The sequence below is a fragment of the Miscanthus floridulus genome, chromosome 13 (assembly GCF_019320115.1).
Source record: "Miscanthus floridulus cultivar M001 chromosome 13, ASM1932011v1, whole genome shotgun sequence".
NCBI classification, from domain to species: domain Eukaryota; kingdom Viridiplantae; phylum Streptophyta; class Magnoliopsida; order Poales; family Poaceae; genus Miscanthus; species Miscanthus floridulus.
Window position 1 is genome coordinate 64,275,112 of NC_089592.1, and position 20,959 is coordinate 64,296,070.

The 20,959-nt window shown below is 46.5% G+C and overlaps 2 protein-coding genes across 2 annotated transcripts; one reads left to right on the top strand and one right to left on the bottom strand.

Annotated features, from left to right (window-relative positions):
• The first annotated feature begins 2,993 nt into the window (after positions 1 to 2,993).
• On the top strand, positions 2,994 to 3,931 carry LOC136502058 (uncharacterized). Its single transcript, XM_066497539.1, has 3 exons — positions 2,994 to 3,149; positions 3,242 to 3,379; positions 3,488 to 3,931. The coding sequence occupies exons 1-3, from the start codon at positions 3,054 to 3,056 to the stop codon at positions 3,602 to 3,604; spliced, it is 351 nt and encodes a 116-aa protein (XP_066353636.1). The 5' UTR covers positions 2,994 to 3,053; the 3' UTR covers positions 3,605 to 3,931.
• Positions 3,932 to 5,894: 1,963 nt separating this feature from the next.
• LOC136499923 (uncharacterized mitochondrial protein AtMg00810-like) lies at positions 5,895 to 6,227 on the bottom strand. Its single transcript, XM_066495410.1, has one exon. It carries the CDS (start codon positions 6,225 to 6,227, stop codon positions 5,895 to 5,897), a length of 333 nt encoding a protein of 110 aa, XP_066351507.1.
• Between the last annotated feature and the right edge of the window lie 14,732 nt (positions 6,228 to 20,959).

The following is a 20,959-nucleotide window of genomic DNA, read 5'->3' on the forward strand; positions in this document are numbered from 1 at the left end:
GCATGTGTTGCATCGACATTGGAGGAGATGGAATAGAATGCGCAAGGCAAGGTATAACCAAGGGCATTTCATTTCACCGGTCATAGGTGTGTAGAGAAGTTGATGACCGGGTTTAGGATAGATGACCGTACTATCAAGAGGGGCAAACTTGTTTGCATATCGGTCATCTAGTGCCACTCAAGTGATCTAACTTTGCATCATCGCTAGGATCGAGTGGCATGGCAAGTTGAGTGGCTAATCCTTTGAAAAATGTTTGTGAAAAGCTAACACACATATACATGGTGGTGTTGGCATATTTACAAAAGAGAAGAAGATGGAGTTGAAACAGATCAACTCGATGAAGAAACGGAGGTGAAAGGAGGTCACTGTGAAGTGACCAGATGCTGGCCTCGATAGGACCGGCACATCCGGTTAGTGGCAATAGTGAGCGTGCGGTCTCAGTCTTATGACCGGATGCTGGCGCACAGAGTGACCGGACGCTTAGGGCCTATGTTTGGTCAGTACTGACATACATTGACGTGGTGGCGTGAGGAATAGTAGTGATACGTGGCACTCAAAGAATGACCGGACTCAAGTGCTGCGTCCTATCATGCAGGAGTGGACGCGTTCGGTCGCAAAACAAAGGCTTGGGGAGCTCTCTGGAAATGAGCGGACTCTGGCTAGTATGTGTCCGGTCGTGCAGCACCGGACGTGTCCAGTCGTAGAACAGAGGCTTGGGGAGCTCTCTGCAATCGATCGGACTCGACAGAGGTGCGTCTGGTCTTGGCACTGTGTTGCGTCTGGTCGCAACTTAACCATTGAGATCGGACGCTCTGTATTTGAAGCTAGGGATGACGTGGTAGCCATCCGTTGACCGGACGTTGACAGGGTGCGTCCGATCAATACGACCGGTGTGTCCGGTCGTCTCGAGTTTTGCCCAGTGAAAGGGTAACGACTAGTTTAGCCCGTGGGGCTATAAATAGAAGGTGGTCTCGGCCATGGCCGGGGCTGAGCACCTTGGGGGACTTTGTATCCATGCTTGAGAGTGCTTGGGAGCCCACTAACTCACTCTAGCTTGATAGTGTTCATCCGATTGAGTGAGTGAGCGATTCTAGTATGATTGCATCGTGAGGTTGCATCGAGTGGCACTAGGTGATCGAGTTGCAAGCCAGCGGTGCTTGTTATTCTTGGATGTTGCCACCTCCTAGACGGCTTGGTGGTGGTCTCCATTGAAGCCCGCAAGAAGCTTGTGCGGTGCTCTGGAGAAGAGCTTTGTGAGGGGCATTGTGCTCTCCCTGTGGGAGCCGCGAAGAGCAACTCTAGTAAAGCAAAACGCGAAGGGCGACAAGTGGTCCTGCCGGGTCAAGTGCTAGAGCTTATGATAAGCATTCCACGTGGGAGAGTGTGACTTGCGGGTCACCACTAGCAAGAGGACTGGCGGCAACCTTAGAGCTTGTCTCAACGAGGACTAGCGTGTTGGCAAGCACGTAAACCTCGGAAGAAAATCACCGTGTCAATATTATTTTTCCCGTTGGTTATCAATCTCCTTACATAAGCTTCTAATTACTTTCATATACATTGTGCTTGTGTAGTTGCTCTTGCAATTAGTTAGCTTGTGTAGCTCACTAGTTACCTTCTTGCTTGTGTAGCATAGAAGTGGCTCCCTTGCGTGGCTAATTTGATTTGTGTAACCTTGTTAGTCACATTGCTTAGTTTGTGTAGCTAAGTATTTGCGCTCTCTAATTTGGCATTGGTTGCCTTGTTATTGGGCATTGCTAGTGAGTTTAGGAGCTTTGTGCTTTTGCTTACTAGAATTATGTAGGAGCTCCCCAGTGTGCAAAATATTAGTGGCATATGTTTATGTGACCTTGCTCCTAGAATTAGATAGGTGAGCTCTAGCTAGCCTGGCACCTTTGTTGTCTAATTAGGATCTTTATAAGGTGCTTGTAAACTTCGACAGAGGGGTGTAGTCTTGGCTAGACCGAATTGTTTTAATTCTGCATTTGTTTCGGTTAGCCGACGTGATTAAATTTAGAAGTGACTATTCACCCTCTCTAGTCGCCATCTCGACCTTACAAAAATACACAAGTGTTAGCCAAAACTGTAATATGGTTTGTTGAATTAACCAACATATATGAAATGGAAAGCATGCACACCACTTTACTTCCTTCCGTTGTGCTCTCACCAAGGTACTAGTCCATTTTCCACATCACGTAGAACCCGTATTCGTTGTTGGCCATCGATTGTTCTAGGGTATGCGCTTTCATATAATCAGCCTTGGAAATGTTGTTCCTATGGACGTCGGTATTTCTCTCTTGTGTATTTACATCGGGAACCTTCTCCTACTCCTTATTTTTTTGACATGTCCTCCTCTGATAAACACATGTATATTTCTGTGTGTTTGGGTCCATTTTTCCAATGCACAAAGATTAGGAGTTAAGAGTTGTTGGAGAGCCGTTTTTTCAATCTTGCAAAAAAATCAAGATTGGGAGTGAGTTTTGAAAACTTTTCAAGAGAGCCGCTTCTTAGTTCTTATATTACACATATCCTCAGGAGTGGATCTAGCATTGGGGCAGGGTGGGCTCAAAGCCTCCACCACAGTACTCGAAGCCTGGAGTACCTACAAATTCTACAAATTTGTACGTGAAAATTTGAAAAGAGAGGTTAGAAAGGAAGACAAACGAAGAATCCCTCCTAACTTTTTTCATATATATCCGCTACTACATGCCCTACCCCAGGGTATTAAATAATGATTTCAGCTTATATATATTAAAAAGATCATTTATAATAAATAATGATTTCAGCTTATATATATTAAAAAGATCATTTAAGGTCACTGTGCTGCTGTGCCAGCCCAGCTGACTGGGCTGGTGGGTCTGGCGCCCGTGCGGGCGTGCCGATGAATTATTTGACGGCCCGGCAGGCGTTTATGACGGGCTTGCATGGACGATCTCCGAAGCCGAGCCCACATGGTATCAGACCCGTATTCACCTCGGGCCGGCCCATTTGTGTCCTTTCCCCTTCAGCAAGCGAAAGCCCCCAAACAAATCCCCCGCACGTCTCCGCAGCCGACGATGTCCACCGCCGCGGACGCCGACGCCGACTACCACAACTCCGACGGATCCGTCATGCCCGACGTCCTCGCCAAGGGCCGCGAGGCCTGCTACAAGGTACAGCCCTCAGCCACGTCCCTGCGCTCCTCCGCCCCCTAAGCCCTCTCCTCCCCCTCCGGCTTTCCGCTACTGACGGGCCTTCTCCGCAGGCACGGGATGCCTTCTACGCGTGCGTAGAGAAGCACGCGGACAAGAAGCCCACCGAGATCGCCACCGTGGGGCTCCTCTACCCCGCCGACTGCAAGAAGTCCCGCGCCAACTTCGTCAGCAACTGCCGTCCCACCTGGGTAAGCGCCCTCTGGTCCGCCTCGCCGCCGTCTGCGCTTAGCCCTGCACGATTCTGCGCGTTTCATGCTCTCTCTTCGCTGCAATTGGTTGAATTGGGTAATCCGCAGGTGAAGCACTTCGACCGGCAGTACTGTGCCAAGAAGCGGGTGCAGAGGCTGCTCGATGGCGATGAAGACCGCCGGGGCCCCATCTCGCTACCCCAGCCCTACACCTTCAAGCAATAGGTAGCCCTCCTGTGGTTCAGATCTTGGTATTGTGCTCAATTGGATCAGTACTACGTTGGCATCTAGATGCTATAGTATTGGTTTCAGGCTTGGTATCATTTAGATGGATGCATATGTGATGATGTGTAGCAGTACATTGCTCTGAATGCTAATGGATGAGCGAATCTGTATGTGAATTTCTCAATATCAGGATATCCCTCCTTGGCAATTGAGTTGCATTGCTTTTCTTCTGATGGCACGCAGGTTGCCAGAATCCTTATTGAAACCTTTTGTTCTTTTGTGCCTTGTTTCAACTTTCAATTGATCAGTGCAGGGGGTAAAAGGATATTGTTGGGTCAATGGTTTTTTTAACCAGGTTGCTGGAATGCAGTCAACCATCATAGCTAAAATATATATATTCATCGGTGGTATTTCTGTATATTATCCACAATCCTTAGTTGTGTTTATAGCTCTTCTAAAATATGATTTCGCACTTGTGGAAGTTCCTACGATGATATCGAAATTCTGGTTTGCCCTGTGAAATAGCCAATAGGGCAATTACAAACAGTGACTGAAACATGATAATAACCAAAACGTTCTGACGATATTAAGACCTTATTGGATTTCATGCACTGGTGTTTCATTCCCTTGTATAGTGTTATCAATTGAGACCTCGTAACCCATACGGTTTTTAAGTGCCAACCAGTTTTCAGAAAAGTGGATTGCTGTTCAATCGCTCTAGCCATTCTGTTTCCTGTAACTACTTAATTTATGCATTAGCCCTGGTAGTTTTCTGAAGTTCTTTGAACTGATTTTGCACATAATGACTTGCCTTTGAGGTCACTGCATTTATTGGGCCTCATTAAGGTGTTCAGTTAATCATACATGGACTGTTATAGATTGAATATTCCATTGAGGGTTCTCTCTGTCTTTCCCTAATGCTTCCATGCAATCGGCTGTATTTTTCATCCATGATCAATGTCTCAGTGTGATGATTTATCCAACATGATCAATAATCCAGTGTGGTGATTTATCCAATTGTCCTATATGTGAAATCTGGTAATGAAAGGGACAGCTAAGTTTGTTTCCTCTCTTTATTGGACCTTGTTATAGGTAGTTCGTGCTATGTTTGACAGACCTGATGCTTGAATAACATTGTGCCATTGGATGTGCTAACAAAGGACAGATTGTTGACACTGGACAGCTAAAAATGATCTATTGATTTTCTTTACAAGATGAATGTGTTTTATATGGAAAAAGATGGATATATACAAGATCAATTGATGTTTTGTTTGTTTCCTTATTTTTCCCTATAACAAAGAGATTTCAAAAAATCACTTGTTCAACTAGTTATATCCATGTTTCTTACATGGATTGATCATTGATGGATGTGGTAATGACTCGTAATTTATACTGTCGCTGAGAAGTAGATTTGTGTCATTTAGCATGTCTAGATTTAGAAAATGAAGATGGGTAAACCTATGAAAACTACTCAAATGGCCTTTAAAGGTAAGTTCTGTTGGTCCCTCGGCTGTCCTGCACAGGTAAGCAGTAAGCTTACTAGCATACTCAGTCACTATGGCTAGAGGTAGAAGAAGATAATGAGAACAACTCACACACAGCACAAGCCCAGCGCTGGCCGAAAGCTCTGCTTCTGGATGTGACAAACTGAACTGCTCTTTTGCATTGTCTTAGGTGTGATATATATACAAGTGCTAGTATCTCTACCAGATACATAGTTGTTGGTGAGTACACCAACTTCCTACTCCTAAGGTACACCACTACTCCTAGTACTAGCAGGATAAAGCTTAGATCAGTCCACTACCAAGACATGGCTGATGTAATAGCTACTAACTAATGTACTAGAGGTGGCCTATTGCCATACTGCTACAGCAGTAGAGACTGGGCAGCCGAGTTGACCAAATGCCAACTCTGCTGCAGCAAGAGAGAGAGAGAGAGAGAGATCAGCAACAGATTATGTCTTACAATTCTTCTCCTAATCCTACTGCTAACCTGATTCCTTGACCTCATCCATGCCAATCATCTTCCTCGGCTCCATGAACTGCAGACGCCCGAGTGACTTGTTGAGGATGTCAACGAGCTGTCTACCGGTCTCGACGAATTCGATGACGATCTGCCCTCCATCGATATAGTCCCGGAGGAAGTGAAACTTGATGTCAATGTGCCTGCTCTGGTCATGGAGGATAGGGTTCTTAGCGAGGGCGATGGTGGGCTGGTTGTCCACCATTAGAGCTGGCGGGTGAGCTTCCTCGCTGGTCAGCTCGCCCAGTAGGCGGCGCAACTAGACAGCCTAGCATGCTGCCGTGGCTGCTGCGACGTACTCCGCCTCGCACCCGACCACGAACGTGATGTCCGGCCGAGTATGCGTGAGGTAGCGCAGCCCGCCGATGATGCTCCGGTAGTGCGTCACGTCCACCTTCTTCACCATGCTGTGCTTGGACAACCTCAGCCGCTCCTCCATTGGAGTTGCGCGCGACTTGCACTCCGCCATGCCGCTGCGCTCTAGTAGCTTCTCCGCATAGGCGCGTTGGCCCAGGAAGATGTGCTCCTTCCCCTGCCTCACCTCAATGCTGAGGTAGTAGGAGAGCGCGTCGAGATCGCTCATTTCGAAATGAGCAGCCATCTCGCGCTAGAAGCCGTCGATGTCCTCCGCCCGCGCTCCAGTTACGATCAAGTCGTCCACATACACGCCGACGACGAGCTCCTTTTTCCATCGCCGCATGTGTAGCGCGTGCGCTGTGGCGCAGCGAGTGAACCCAAGCTCGCCCAAGGTGGCGTCTGTAACACCCCTGGCGTTACGAGTTCGTTTAGCACCGAGATGTAGGCCTAAGAAAAATTTTTGAAACGGGTTTCTTGGATTTTTGATTTAAAACATACTTGATGTGATGGGTGAATCATGTGTGACTTTGTTTTGTGGACTCAAATAAACGCCCAAGTAGATTACTCAGTGCGTAAGGATATTTAGGAATGTCTGACAATAATTCTGGCAAATAAATAGCGAATGGTTTGTTCTATTAGATTAAGTATGAAAAGCAACTTTTATAAATAAAATAAAATCCATTAATAAATAGAACGATATATATATATATATATATATATATATATATATATATATATATATATATATATATATACTCACGTGTTTATTTTGATAAGCACGCTCAGGTGAAAAGTTTTGGTCTAGTGACGCGTTTATGTTTTTACGTATAGACTTGTTTTAGTCCCTACAATAATTTAGTAACGTACCTGCGACAGCTGTCCGTCTGGTCGCTTCATAAATTCAAGTGATGGTGTGAAAGCACGAATTGATGAGAGAGAGAGAGAGCACAACAGTTTCAATTATTTTCGTGTCGTACAACATACTTGTTGAATGGCAATTATTCACCGTCTCGCCCATGCCACTGTTGTTTCGTGCCCGGCGTCTTATGCGAGCGTCCTTGCTGCTGCTACGCTGTTGCTGTCTTTTGCCTTTATGAAAGATGGCCGGCCTGCTGCTCGCATCGTCTCGTCGATCTGCAAAGTTGCCGAAGCACGCCGCGCTGTCCCGGCGTTAATGAAGTTGGCCGGGTCACTCACGTGTTTTCTTCCTTTTCTATTTCTGCTGCCTCGGTCTTGTCTTGCCTGGCTCTGTGGCTTGTCCTTGCTTGTCCTTGTCGCCTCTGCTTCACCAAGCCGTCCAGCTCCGCTGCTCACTTGCTCTCTGCTCTCTGACTTTGCTTGCCTTGCCTGCCTTGCGTGTCTCTGCCTGCCTTGTTTGTTTATGTCAGACTAGGCCGAGCTTTTCGTTGTTTCCTCCTTTCTTTTTCTCTGCTGGCCGTGCCGAGACTCATGCCGCACCATCGCTCTGCTTCCCCTCCCTCTATCGTTTCTGCTACCGGGGTGGATGAGCCCCAGCTCCGCTCGTCCCCCATTCTCCCTCCCTGGGCTAGACCTGTGGATCCTCGGCGTGCCCGAGCCGCAGCCCCCCCGCCATGGTTGCGCCCGCAGTCGCCCGTGCCTGTGCCGTCGAGAAGCCGTGCCTCATTGGCCATTGTCCGCGCCGCTACGCCACGCCTTCCGTTCACCGTCGTCGCGCTGCGCCAACCGCCACCGTCACTGGCCACCACGCACAAGCGTTGCCCCTCCTCTTCCTTCCCCGCTCTAGGCCAGCACCATGTCACCTTTCGTCCGTAGCGCTCCCGTCTTCCCATGGCCTGCTGCTCCATGGTGTTGCCCCTCCGAAGCCATCGTTGCCCCATGCGCCATTCCGCCGTGCGCCTTGGGAGCGCCGTCGCTGGGCCACCATCGCTGCGCCTTCCGCTCCCGTCGCAGCTCCGTCTTCATTGCCCAGCGCCATAGCCGCGCGCAGCCCCGCCTTGCCTCCGGCGAAGCACCAAGCACCGCGCATGAGCGTGCCGCACCACCGCGTGGCCATCCCCGCTGATGAGTCACAACACCCCGTCGTAGCACCAGGCCGCCCTACTGTCGTCTGCGCGTGGCTCCATTTCACCTCCGCCGCTGAGGGCCGTGTCGTCGTCGACCACGTGCCAGTCGGGTCCGTTGCGTAGCCCTCCGATGTGCCATGGCCGCCCGCCGCTAACACGCGTGTCCTCCGGCAGGCCTCGCCGGGTTGCGCCGCCACAACCCGATGGTCACTCGTGTGGGTGCACGGCCAGGTTGCCTCGGGCCACCATGGCCATGCCACCAGCGCCCATGGGAGCGACTGGTGCCCTCGTTGCCCCTGCACCACCTCCATCGCTGCCGTGCCTTCCCAGTCGAGATTGGTCGCCGGCCGGAGCTCCTCTGCCTGTGCTCTGTTTTTGGAGTGGGAGAGGAGGGTAATAATCCAAGTAAAATTTTGGACATGGTTCTTATTGCAAAATACATGACCCAAGTGAATAGTGCTGATGTACTGTGGGGCATTGATTCGTGAATCACCGACGCTCCGGTACGACTTGTCTTAACTCTAGCACCGTAGTAAGAACTAAAAGAGGAAAGATGGAAAAAGGAAATCTGATTGCTTACCACCTGCTTGAAAGTAGTACAGGTGCTTACATAGAATGGTTAGTTAATGAACTAATGCACTACTAATAAAAAGTGAATATAAGGACGCACTTTTAGTAATGCTCATGCAGATGCAATAAAGCCACAAAGCCAGATAGCCTTGCATATCCTTGGAGTCTTTTATTTTCTCCTGTCGGGTAAGTCTTGCTGAGTACAATTGAGTACTCAGGGTTTTATTCACCCTGTTGCAGGTGACAGGTGGAGGCTAGAGCTGACCTTTGTGTATGGATTCCTCCTAGTGGGCTCAGAGAAGATGTCCTTTACGTTGTGATCATAGTTTTTATTTATAACTCTCACTAAATGTTTTTTCTAAATAAAAGTTCTATAACTTGTTGTCATAGTTTATATACCAATATTTCATCATGTCATGACTAGATATTTATTTCCGTTGTAATTCTGATAACATGTTATATTCCGCTGTTAACTTAAATTGTTCATAACTCTGATAATATGATTGCATTCCGCTGTTAAATAATAAACATTATACTCTGATGTTGTATTAAAAGTGATGTAAGAAATGGTTAAATGCTGTAAGCTTTATTCTCTCATTTGTGATCCTGTTGGAAAAATATGGATCTTCGGGTTCTCCCTCAGGGTGTGCCCGATGGGACCGTGTAATTTAATATTCTCCCTTGGGTGCTTAGTGTCTAATGGAAGACGAGCACTCCTAGGAGGCATTAGGTTAGGTGGTTCTGCCACAGCATCGAGCTTGGCGTTCCACGCCCGAGGGGCCTGCCGTAGCCCGTAGAGCGCCTTGTGCTTAGCGCCCTTGACGGCGAAGCTCGGAGCTTACTTGATGAAGACCGTCTCCGCGAGCTCGCCATTGAGGAACATAGACTTGACGTCGAGGTGGTGGACGCGCCAATACTTCGCTGCTGCCATGGCCAACAGCAAGCGAATGGACTCCATTCGCTCCACCGGAGCAAAGACTTCCTCGAAGTCGATGCCCTCACGCTGCACGAAGCCACAGGCGACAAGCCGAGCCTTGTACTTGACAATGGCGCCGCGCTCGTCCCGCTTCACCTTGTAGACCCACTTCAACCTGATCGGCCAGTAGCCCACCGGTGGATCCACCAGCTCCTATGTCCCATTGTCTTCCAACATCGTCCGACACCAATTGTCGTCGCGTTTAGCCACTGCAAACATCAGTGGCTCATCTGCACTAACAAGGAGCAACTCTGGGTCATCGAGAAAACGACTGGCCAACCCAGGAGCTCCCCTTCACCGATGATGTCCACCCACCTGAACCGGACCTCGCCATTGTGGAAAGCGTCCATGTACTCATCGATGTCGGTGGATGGAGAGGTGAACCCGATCGGTGGTCTATAGCCTCCCTGTTCTACCAGAGTGGTCGACATCACTGCTGGACCGCTTGGCACCACTGCCGGAGTGGTCGGCATCGCTTGGGATCACCACATCCCTAGATATCACCACCATGCATCTGTTGGGAATATAGAGCCGATACGCCTTGGTGCCCTCCTCGTAGCCCAGGAGCACCATCGACATGCTCCTATCTTCCAGCTTGCCGAGGTGAGGCTTGTTGTTCTTCACATGGTCGACGCAGCCAAATGTCCTAAAGAAGGACACATTCGGCTTGCGTCCATGCTAAGCCTCGAACGACGTCTTGCCCTTCAGGGCCTTGGTGGGTGCACGATTGAGGATGAATACTGTCGTGGTCACCGCCTCTCCCTAGAACTTTGCCAGCATGCTTTTGGCCTTCATCATAGATCGAGCCATGCCGACCACCGTTTGGTTTCACCGCTCCACCACGCCATTCTGCTGTGGTGAGTACGGTGCGGTGTGGCATCGCACCACACCCTAATCCGCGTAGTACGCAGCAAACTCCACCGAAGTGAATTCAAAGCCGCGATCAGTCCGCAACACGCACAGCTTCTTGCCGCTCTCTGCCTCTGCGTACGCCTTGAACTTCTTGACCGCTTCTGCTGCCTTGGTCTTGTTGGTCAGAAGCTGCAGCAACATGAACTGGCTACAGTCATCCACCAGCAGGATAAAGTACTTGCGCCCACCGTGCGTCGCTGGCATGATCAGCCCGCAAAGGTCATCATGGACTAGCTCGAGGGCCTCTGCCATGTGGTACTTTGTCGTCTTCAAAAACGACAGCCTTCTTTGCTTCCTGACTAGGCAGCTGTCACACAGCTCACCTAGGTGCTCAATATGTGGCAGCCCAGTCACCATCTTCTCTAGCCGACCAAGAGCGTCAAAGCTAAGATGGCCATACCGGGTATGCCATAGCCACAGCTCCTCCATGTGCTGTGCAGCCAAGTAAATGGGCTTCTCCACCTTCAAGTCGAGCAGGTACAGCCGGTTCTGGGACCTTTTCACCTTGGCAAGAAGCCACTGCTCTCGGTCCCTGATCCTAAGGACGCCGTCCTTGATTAGTACCTCGCTGCCGCGCTCATTCAGCTGGCCAATGCTAATGATGCTTGAACGTAGCTGCGGGATGTAATATACATCCGTCAGCGTGCGGTGCCACCATTCTAGAACTTGAAGATGATGGTGTCGCGCCCTCGGATCACCACCCTTAAGGCATCACCGAACTTCACCGCGCCGATCATGTTGCCATCGAGCTCAGAGAAAGTTCCCTTGGAGCCCGTCATGTGGTTGCTGACGCCGGAGTCTAGGTACCACCGCTGCTCCTGCTGGCCACCCACACGTCTAAGGTGGACTTGGGCGCACGGTTCATCGAGATTGACAGCTTTCAGAGCCTTGTCATGCCCTTCCACCGCCATCACCTCTCCCTTCTCCTTGGTCTCAATGTCGTGCAGTGGACAGAACGTCGCCATCAGGAGAGTTGCCTCATCATCCTCATCAGCCTATGCTAAATGAGCATCAGCCTTCTTCTCCTGCTTGTAATTTGGGCACTCCTTTGCCTAATGACCTGTCTTCCCGCAGCGTCGACAGGCGTTGGGGTCGACCTTCTTCTTCTTCTCCGAAGAAGCCATGTCGTGGTGCTTGCCATCACCACCACAGTTGGAGGAGGCTTTCCCGGACTTCTTCTCCTTCATCCAGGCAGCACACTCCTCCTCTGTCAGTAGTAGCTTGCTGCTGTCCATCGTTGCTATGGCCTGCTCCATGCGCTCGTCCACCGCCCACAGATGGCCTGTCACATCCTCAATGGTGAGGATGGACAAGTCCAGCATCATCTCCATGGAGAGAGCGATCTGGATGTACTTCATTGGCACAGAGTGGAGGTACTTGAAGACCGCCTCTTCTTCGTCGATAGTGACGTCGTGGCTCCTCAACTTGCTGATGAGCGACTGTAGGCGGAGGGAGAAGTCCTCCACCGACTCACCATCCTTGAACTTGACGTTGGCGTTGTAAGGAAAATAGACCCTAGGCCCATTTACTTTTGATTTTGGTCTTTGATGACCAACACAACCAAATTAGACTAATGAATTTGCAAGTAATTGTTTTGTAATTCAATAGGTTGCAAGACGTGACTTGGATGAAGGTGGCATGATGACCCCACGATCAACACCATAAGCAAGACCCTAGAAGCACAAGAGAGGACCCAAGATATCAAGCATAGTCCAAGCACGAAGATGGAAACCAAGCCGGATGCAAGATCATGAACAAACAAGCTCGATAGAGGTGACCGGACGTCGCCCTTATAGGGACCAGACGAGTCCGATAAGTTACTCGGCAACTGTAGGCGTCAGCAACTGTGACCAAACGCTGAGCGAAGCAGTGACCGAACGCACCAATGGCATTGTTCTTCGTCACGACAATGTTTTTAGGGTGACCGGACGCAGCGGCACTGGACGACCGGACGCACAAAGTACAGCGTCCGATCGAGTCCAGAGAGGTTCCAGAGCAGCGCCAGCGTGACCGAACGCGTTCGATCGAGTGAGACTAAACTTGGCCAAGAGTCCGATCAACGCGCATGCTCTAATGGTCGGGACGATCGGATGCATCTGGTCAGAACGACAGCAGCGTCCGGTCAGTAGCAGAAAGGTGGGTTTCGCCCCCAATGACTACTTTCTCAGTGGGCTTATAAATAGACCCCCAACCGGCCATTTGAGATGTAGAGAGCTGAGAAAATATACCAAGGGTGTTGATACACCATTTTAGTGATCTCTACTTGCATAGTACTTAGTGATTCATTAGGTGATTAGCGTAGGTGCTTTACGAACTGCTTAGGTTGATTAGACCACTGCTTATGTGCTTGCTCTAGGTTTAGGCCTAGTGTGTAGTGAGGTTTGCACACATCTTATCACTTGGTGCTTACGCGCACCGTTGTTGTACATCGAAGGGGCTTGTAGTCTTACAAGATCACACCAACCTTGTTTGTGGTGTGGCCGCCATTGTGTACCGAAGGGAACAAGGCCCGCGACGGTTCGGTTGGAAGCTTGATATTGAAGACGACGGGGAGCATCCGGGAGAGGCTTGCCAGAAGGCATGTCAGAGACCCACGTGCGCATGGGGAATTTCTGAGGCTATCCACGGAGTTACTCAACCGAAAGCTTGGCCCTTGCGAGCGATTCCTTGCAAGGGGCTCCAACGAGGACTAGAGGGAAGCTTACGCGCTTCTCAATACCTCGGTAAAAATGCCAGAGTCATCGATGAGAGTTTGCATATCTCTACCTTACTCTTTAGCTTCCGTATTTACATTGCAATCTTGGTGTGTGCTTTACTTTCCTAACTTAGTCATAGGCTAGTTGATAGGTTTAGAACCTAAGTTGCATAACTCCTTTTGCAGTAGAGATAGCAACATACTAGTAAAACTGTAGTTGCACATTTAGATAGTTTATCTTTTGTATATGTTTGCTAAGGGTAGAAAAAGAGGGCATAGTTTAGAGTTAGAGTTTTAAGTTGCCTAATTCACCCCCCCCCCCTCTATTAGGTGTCACGGTCCCTTATAAGTGGTATCAGAGCCGGTTGGCTCAATTTAGACCTTTAGCTTCACCGCTGTTGAGCCGACGCTATTTAGAGTGGTTGGAATGGATATCTCTAGGCCTCCGTACTTTGATGGCACTAACTTCCCTTACTATAAAGCTAGAATGGCTTATCACCTTGAGGCGGTAGATTTGGGTGTTTGGAGAGTCACTCGTGACAGGATGAAAGCCATTAAGAATCCTGATAAACCCACAAAGAGTGAAGAAAAAGAAATTCATTTCAATGCTAGAGCTAAAAATTACTTGTTTGAATCTTTTAGCATGGATGTGTTTAACCAAGTGTTCACTTTAAATATGGCACGTGAAATTTGGTTAAAACTACAAGAGCTCCATGATGGCACAACTAATGTTCGTGAGCAAAAATATTATCTAGCTAAACAAAATTATGATTCCTTTAAAATAAATGATGATGAGCTTGTTCGTGATATATATTCTCGTTTGAATCTAATTATCAATAAGCTCCATTCAATAGGATTAACAAAGTTAGATGATGTGGACATCGTGAGGAAGATCATCTCCGTGCTACCACAAAAGAAATATGCAAGCATCATCACCATCCTTCACAACATGGAGGACTTGAGCACTATGACCCCAGCCATAGTCATTGACAAGATAGTGGCTTTTGAAATGTCACGGAAGATGAGTCAAGAAGAAGCCTCGTTATCAAGCAAAGGCAAAGCTCTCGCATGTAGTGAGAAAAAGAAGATAAAGAGGAAGCAAGTTGAGACAAGCTCAAGCTCAAGCTCCTCAAGTGAAGAAGAAGAAGAAGATGATGATGATGATGAATCAAGTGATGATGATCAATCTTCCTCCTCCATCTCTGATCTTGATGAAGAATCAATCAAACTTATCCAAAAGGTAGAGAGGATGATCCAAAGACTCAATGTCAAGGGCGTGCCCATCCAAATTCAAGATTTCATTTTGACAAATCAAAGAAATGAACAAATGAAGAAAGGATGCTATGGATGCGGTGAGTTGGGGCACTTTGTGAAAGTTTGTTCAAACAAGCCTACACCCTAGACAAAGAAGAAGACATACAAGGACAAAGCCCTCACATCAATAAGGTTATGGGATAATTCTTCAAGTGAAGAAGAAGACCACCACAAGAGGCGCGGGCACAAGCACTCATCATCAAGCACCTCACGTGTGAGCCTTATGGCACGAGGTAACAAAAAGCCTATCTCTAGTGATAGTGACAATGATAGTGATAGTGATGATGAGCTACCTTCTTATGATGAAATTGTGCAACAAAATCTTAACTTTGCTAAAGTTTGCACTAGTCAACAAAAGAAGCTTGAAAAATTAAAAGAAAAACTAGATAGCTCACAACAAGCTTATGCAACTTTGCTTGAACAATATGAAACTTTTGCCAATCTTAATATGGAGCTATCTACTAAAATTGAGCAACTTTAGACTAGTGCAAACACAAATAATTGCACAATCAACGATGAGCAACTTGTAAAGAAAATTGAAAAATTAAAGAAAATGTTAGCTTGCTCACAAGATGATTATAAAAGTTTGCTCGCTAAAATAGAAACCATATGCAAACATTGTGATGAGCTAACTAGTAAAGTTGCTAATCTTGAAGCCATTGGTACAACCCTCACCAAGGCACCTAAAAGAAAAAAAATTTAATTGCTGACATGACTAAAAAGGATGCCTCTACTTCTTGCAATGATTTATGTTTAGACTCACCCTTATGCTTTGTGTTGAGAAAGTTGTTGTAGATACATGCACACAAGAGGTTGGAATGGAGAATGAGCAACTCAAGCAAGAAGTGGCTCACCTAACCAAGGACTTGACTCGCTCAACTTCATCAAGATAACACCGTCAAGGGAGTGAAGAAGCTTGATGAAGGACAAACCGTGGTTTGCTACGTGTGCCACAAGGAAGGCCATAAGTCCTACGAGTGCAATGTGAAGAATGGGAGAGGAGCTAACAAGAAAGAGAAAAACAAAAAAGAAACAAGCAAGCTCTCCAACACCTACACCAACAAGGTGGACAAAAAGGCCTCCACACCTTATCTCTTGAAGAAGAAGAAAAATGACAAGGTGGTGGCCATCAAGGTGAACAAGCAAGCCAACAATGAGGCCAAATGCATTTGGGTGCCAAAGGAGATCATTTCCAACATGAAGAGTACCAAGAAGATTTGGATCCCAAAAGGGAAGTGAGAAGTCCGGTGGACTTTGGAGAATTTGGAGACTTGACAAAGTATGGGTGCATTTCATGGGGTGCATCATTATAGACAAGGAAATTGCCAAGTGGGTTAGTGAATACTATGGACCCAAATTCCCCTTTAGGTAACTAGATTTAATTTCTTGTAATTTCAACTAGCATCTAGTTTCTTTTCATACCTAGGTTTGCATTTGCATGTTTAATCTTTTGTCTTGCATACACTAGGTATATCTAATGGTAGGCATGCTCGGTTTCACTCTTAACCCTTGGAGCAAACCTACATGGTTTAAATTGTTTAGGAGCACGACACATAGCTTGTTTTACAATTGTTCATCTAATATGTGCCAAAGTCTAAATTGTAGATAATTTCTCCCGAATATCACCTTTGAAAATGATTCTCACATTCATGTGATGTCATCTTTCAAGTGGTATTTTTTTATTCTAAAATCAATGTGCATGTCTCCTACAAGTATTTCATATTTGTGTGCACAAATTTAGGGGGAGGTTACTCTACAAGTTGGATGCTTTGAGACTAACACCTTTTCAAGCTTATCATGTGTGTAGTAGTCGCATTGCAAGAAAAATAGAGTCTCTGGAGTTAAGTATCATACTTCAAATATCCATCACATATTGCAAGTGGTATAAATCAAATTGGTTTCCATATGTGGTATTTCTAAACCGATATCATCATGTTGATTTCATTTTAGTATTTATATGCTTTATCCACGCATTATATAGATTAAACTCCGTTGAGCATTAATTTGCCAATTATGTATAAACTATATTCTTCATCGTGTGTATGCATATATTTAGGGGGAGCTTAGTCTATGTAATGTGAGAGTCAAATTTGGTGACCTATTCCACTCCACATACAAAGGATCACCAAGTTTGACCCTCCCTTGTGCTACTAATATCTTCCTTTTCGGTGTTTGATTCCAAAGGAGGATAATTTATAGGACCAAAAGCAAGCCCGATCATAATAATTTATAAGTGGTAATAGTTCGAGAAATGGAGGATAGTGGACTATGGAGTTAGGGGGAGGCTTAAATTCATAATACTACATGGAGACATTTGCAAGGACAAGATCGAGTCCAGAGAGGTTCCAGAGCGGCGTTAGTGCGACAGGACGCGTCCGATTGAGTCAGACCGGACTCGGCCTAGAGTCCGATCAACGCGCGCGCTCTAACGGTTGGGATGACCGGACGCGTCCAGTCAGGACGACAGCAGCATCCGGTCAATAGCAGAAAGGTGGATTTTGCCTCCAATGGCTACTTTCTCGGTGGGGCTTATAAATAGACCCCCAACCGACCATTTGAGATGTGGAGAGCTGAGAAAATATAACAATGGTGTTGATACACTATTTTAGTGATCTCCACTTATATAGTGCTTAGTGATTCATTAGGTGATTAGCGTAGGTATTTTGCGAAGTGCTTAGGTTGATTAGACCACCGCTTATGCGCTTGCTCTAGGTTTAGGCCTAGTGTTTAGTGAGGTTTGCACACCTCTTATCACTCGGTGCTTGCGCGCACCATTGTTGTACATCTGAGGGGCTTGTAGTCTTGCAAGATCACACCAACCGTGTTTGTGGTGTGGTCGCCACCGTGTACCGAAGAGAACAAGGTCCGCGGCGGTTAGGCCAGAAGCTTGATAGTGAAGACGGCGGGGAGCATCCAGGAGAGGCTTGTCAGAAGACACATCGGAGACCCACTTGCACATGGGGAAGGCCCGAGGCTATCCACGGAGTTACCCGACCGGGACCTTGGCCCTTGCAAGGGGCTCAAACGAGGACTAAGGGGAAGCTTGCGCACTTATCGATACCTCGATAAAAATATTGGAGTCGTCGATGGGAGTTTGCATATCTTTACCTTACTCTTTAACTTTCTCATTTACATTGAAATCTTGGTGTGTGCTTTACTTTCCTAGCTTAATGATAGGCTAGTTGATAGGTTTGGAACCTAGGTTGTATAACTCCTTTTACGGTAGAGATAGCAACATACTAGTAAAACCGTTGTTGCACATTTAGATAGTTTATTTTTTGCCTAGGTTTTGCTAAGGGTAGAAAAAGAGGGTATAGTTTAGAGTTGGAGTTTTAAGTTGCCTAATTCACCCCCTCCTCTTAGGCGTCACGTCCCTTACAGGCGTACTCCTGCTTCAACGGCTAGGCCATCACCTTCTTTGTGTGGTTGGAGCCGACGCGCATCGCTGCAATGGCCTCCCACGCCTCCTTAGCAGAGTTCTTCGCCCCCAACAGCTCCCTGTACTCCATTGGCACAGCAGCGAGAATAGCCTCCAATGCTGACATATCGTCTTCTTCGTTGTCGGTGCTCTTGTCAATGGCATTCTAGAGTCATCGGGCTCTGAGCTTGACCTTCATGGTCACCGCCCACTCACCATAGTTGGTGCGAGTCAGCGTCGGCCAACTAGCGCCGCTGATCTCCCACACCATGCGCACGACAACCTCCTGTCATGGCTGGGCAGCCACAGCAGCGCTGCTGCTGTCGTCCATCTCCGAATCGTCCATCATTGCCAGCGGTTAGTCCGACGACGGCGCTTGTACGACTCTAATACCACTTGTTGGTCCCTCGGCTGCCCTACACAGGTAAGTAGTAAGCTTACCAGCACACTCACTCGCTATGATTAGAGGTAGAATAAGATATTGAGAATAGCTCACACATACACAGCACAAGCCCAGCGTCGGCCGAAAGCTCTGCTTCTGAATGTGGCAAACTGAACTGCTCTTTTTGCGTTGCCTTAGGTGTGATATATATATATATATATATGTATATGTACATAGTTGTTGGTGAGTACATCAACTACCTACTCCTAAGGTACACCAACTACTCCTAATACTAGCAGCACAAAGCTTAAATCAGCCCACTACCAAGACATGGCTGATGTAATAGCTACCAATAATGTGCTAGAGGTGGTCTATTGCCATACTACTACAGCAATAGAGATTGGACAGCCGAGCTGACCAAATGCCAACTCTGCTGCAGCAAGAGAGAGAGATCGGCAGCAGATTATGTCTTACAAGTTCTGTGGCAAGATGTGATACAAGCAGCTTCGTTGAAGACGATTAGACCTTTAATAGCTGCTCTGAAAATTAAGCTTAAACTTGATCCCCTTTTACAACCTTTGTAGTTACGCGTGCCCTTAAACCTGGCTTGATCCGCTTCTTTTTTCATCCGGAATAGTGTTTTCCTCTCACAAATTCCTCCAGAATTTCTCCAAACCATCCAAATTCCTCCACAACCATACTAGCCGAACACCCCCTAAAATTCATCAGAGTGTGTGTGTGGGGGTACCAGCCTGATAATCTCAATTCAAATGATTCAACTTAAACTGCACGCAGGAAACTGAACTATAAAGTAAACTACTGCAGCTTTTTTCTCATCCCCAATTATTGCCTTCTTTATCACACCCTGATGATGTTTGAAGTTCCACTGTCATCCTCAATCACATGGTGTCTACAATGTCTAATTTTTATTCTCAACAACTCTTTCTATTTCTGCACAATAACAATATAAATAAAGAATATCACTGACCCATTCCTTTGAAAATTATTATTTTCACACGCTATATTGTTCCTTGTGTTCCACAAGGCTTAGCAAACTACAACTGAGTCAAATAGGATGAGTTCATTTTTTTTCTTAGAAACCCTTGAAGCCAGCTTTCCAGATAAAACTTACCAGAGGATAAAATCGTCACATGCCAATTAAAGCATCTCTGGTGAGTTTTATCCAAAAAAAGAGCATTTTTTAGCACCCACTAGCACAACTTTCAATATTTAGAGGCTGGCTAGACTTGTTTTACCTAGGAAAACTACTATATTGGAATTTCAACTTTGAGAGGCACTTTTGCATTTTAGATACACCATGAGTTAGGATTGTGTACATAGACCTTAGTGTCGCTCAGCATGTTGCTCGAAGTTCCTTATGTTGCTATAATATTGAACATTACTGTAGTGGCAACAGGAATTCTTTACAATGATTGGGCATCACACCGTTTAGTAACAAACTTGAGTCTATTTGTGTGTTGTAAATTCCTTGTTTCTCCATAACCATTATTAGTTTAAGAAAGTCAAAGATAAGTTAGGTTGGGAGTTGCGATATTATTGTACTCCAGATTCCTTGTTTTCTACTCTCCTCTCTGTTTACCAACCCATTTGTTTTAGCGCTCTTTCTTGCTTTTCCTTTTATTCTAATTTGGTCTTGGGAGTTGAGATATTGTTCTTCTCCGCATTCCCTGTTTTGTGCACTCATCTCTCTGTTTACCAACTCATTTGTTTCAGTGTTCTTTCTTTGCTTTCCTTTCGACTCTCATTTGGTCTTGTTACTTAACTCCAAATGTTGTGATCTCAGCTCTGTAAACTGTCATTGTTTCTTCTGAGTTGCAACGATATTTTGTTTATTGTCATGATCAAGGAAAGATGGCAAACTGGTCTTATATTGCATCACCAATGATAGAGCTAATTCTTACGCAAATGAGCTACCAAAACCAAACATGAGTACTGAGATGTTTATTTGACGAGTCTTATAAACGAGGAACTTCCTATTAATTCTGTCCATCTTTTCCCAAAAATCTAACCACTTCAATTCTAATGTCGTTATGTTTTAGCAAGTTAAAAATACAAGATTTTGATATTCTGCTATTTTCACCTGGGGAGAAGTCAAGTGATTTAGAAGCATTAGTTTTGGTAATGTCAGACAGGGCATCAGAGTCCAACTGGCAAGTGTACATATGGCGACTGTCGTCGTTTCTTCTGGATTACTACTATGATCTTATGGCCACAATGTGATTTGTGAATCGTTATGTGATGATCAAGTAAGGGTGACATTGTGCATCAGCCAATAATAGAGCTCACTCTTCTACGCAACTGGGCTACCAAACATGAACAGTATTGAGTTTATCCGATGTTTTTTATTATTATTTTTTTTTTTACCAAAGGGTCTTGTACTTGTACAGTCTAGCGTCTAGGCCCATCTGGTATAGTGCTACTCCAGAAGTCCCGATACTTTGCAAGATTTCGACATGCACATGCCAGGGCAGGTGCCAAATGACGTCTCACGAGCAGAGTTCCTCTTCTCCAAACTGAGAGGAAAGGACCCTCTGATCCTATTACTTGCTATTCTTTCCCAAACTGGTGGTCTCTTGACCAATTGATCGATTTGATGAACTCTCTAATCTGCGAAATGGAAGATCCATGATCTGGATCAAAGTG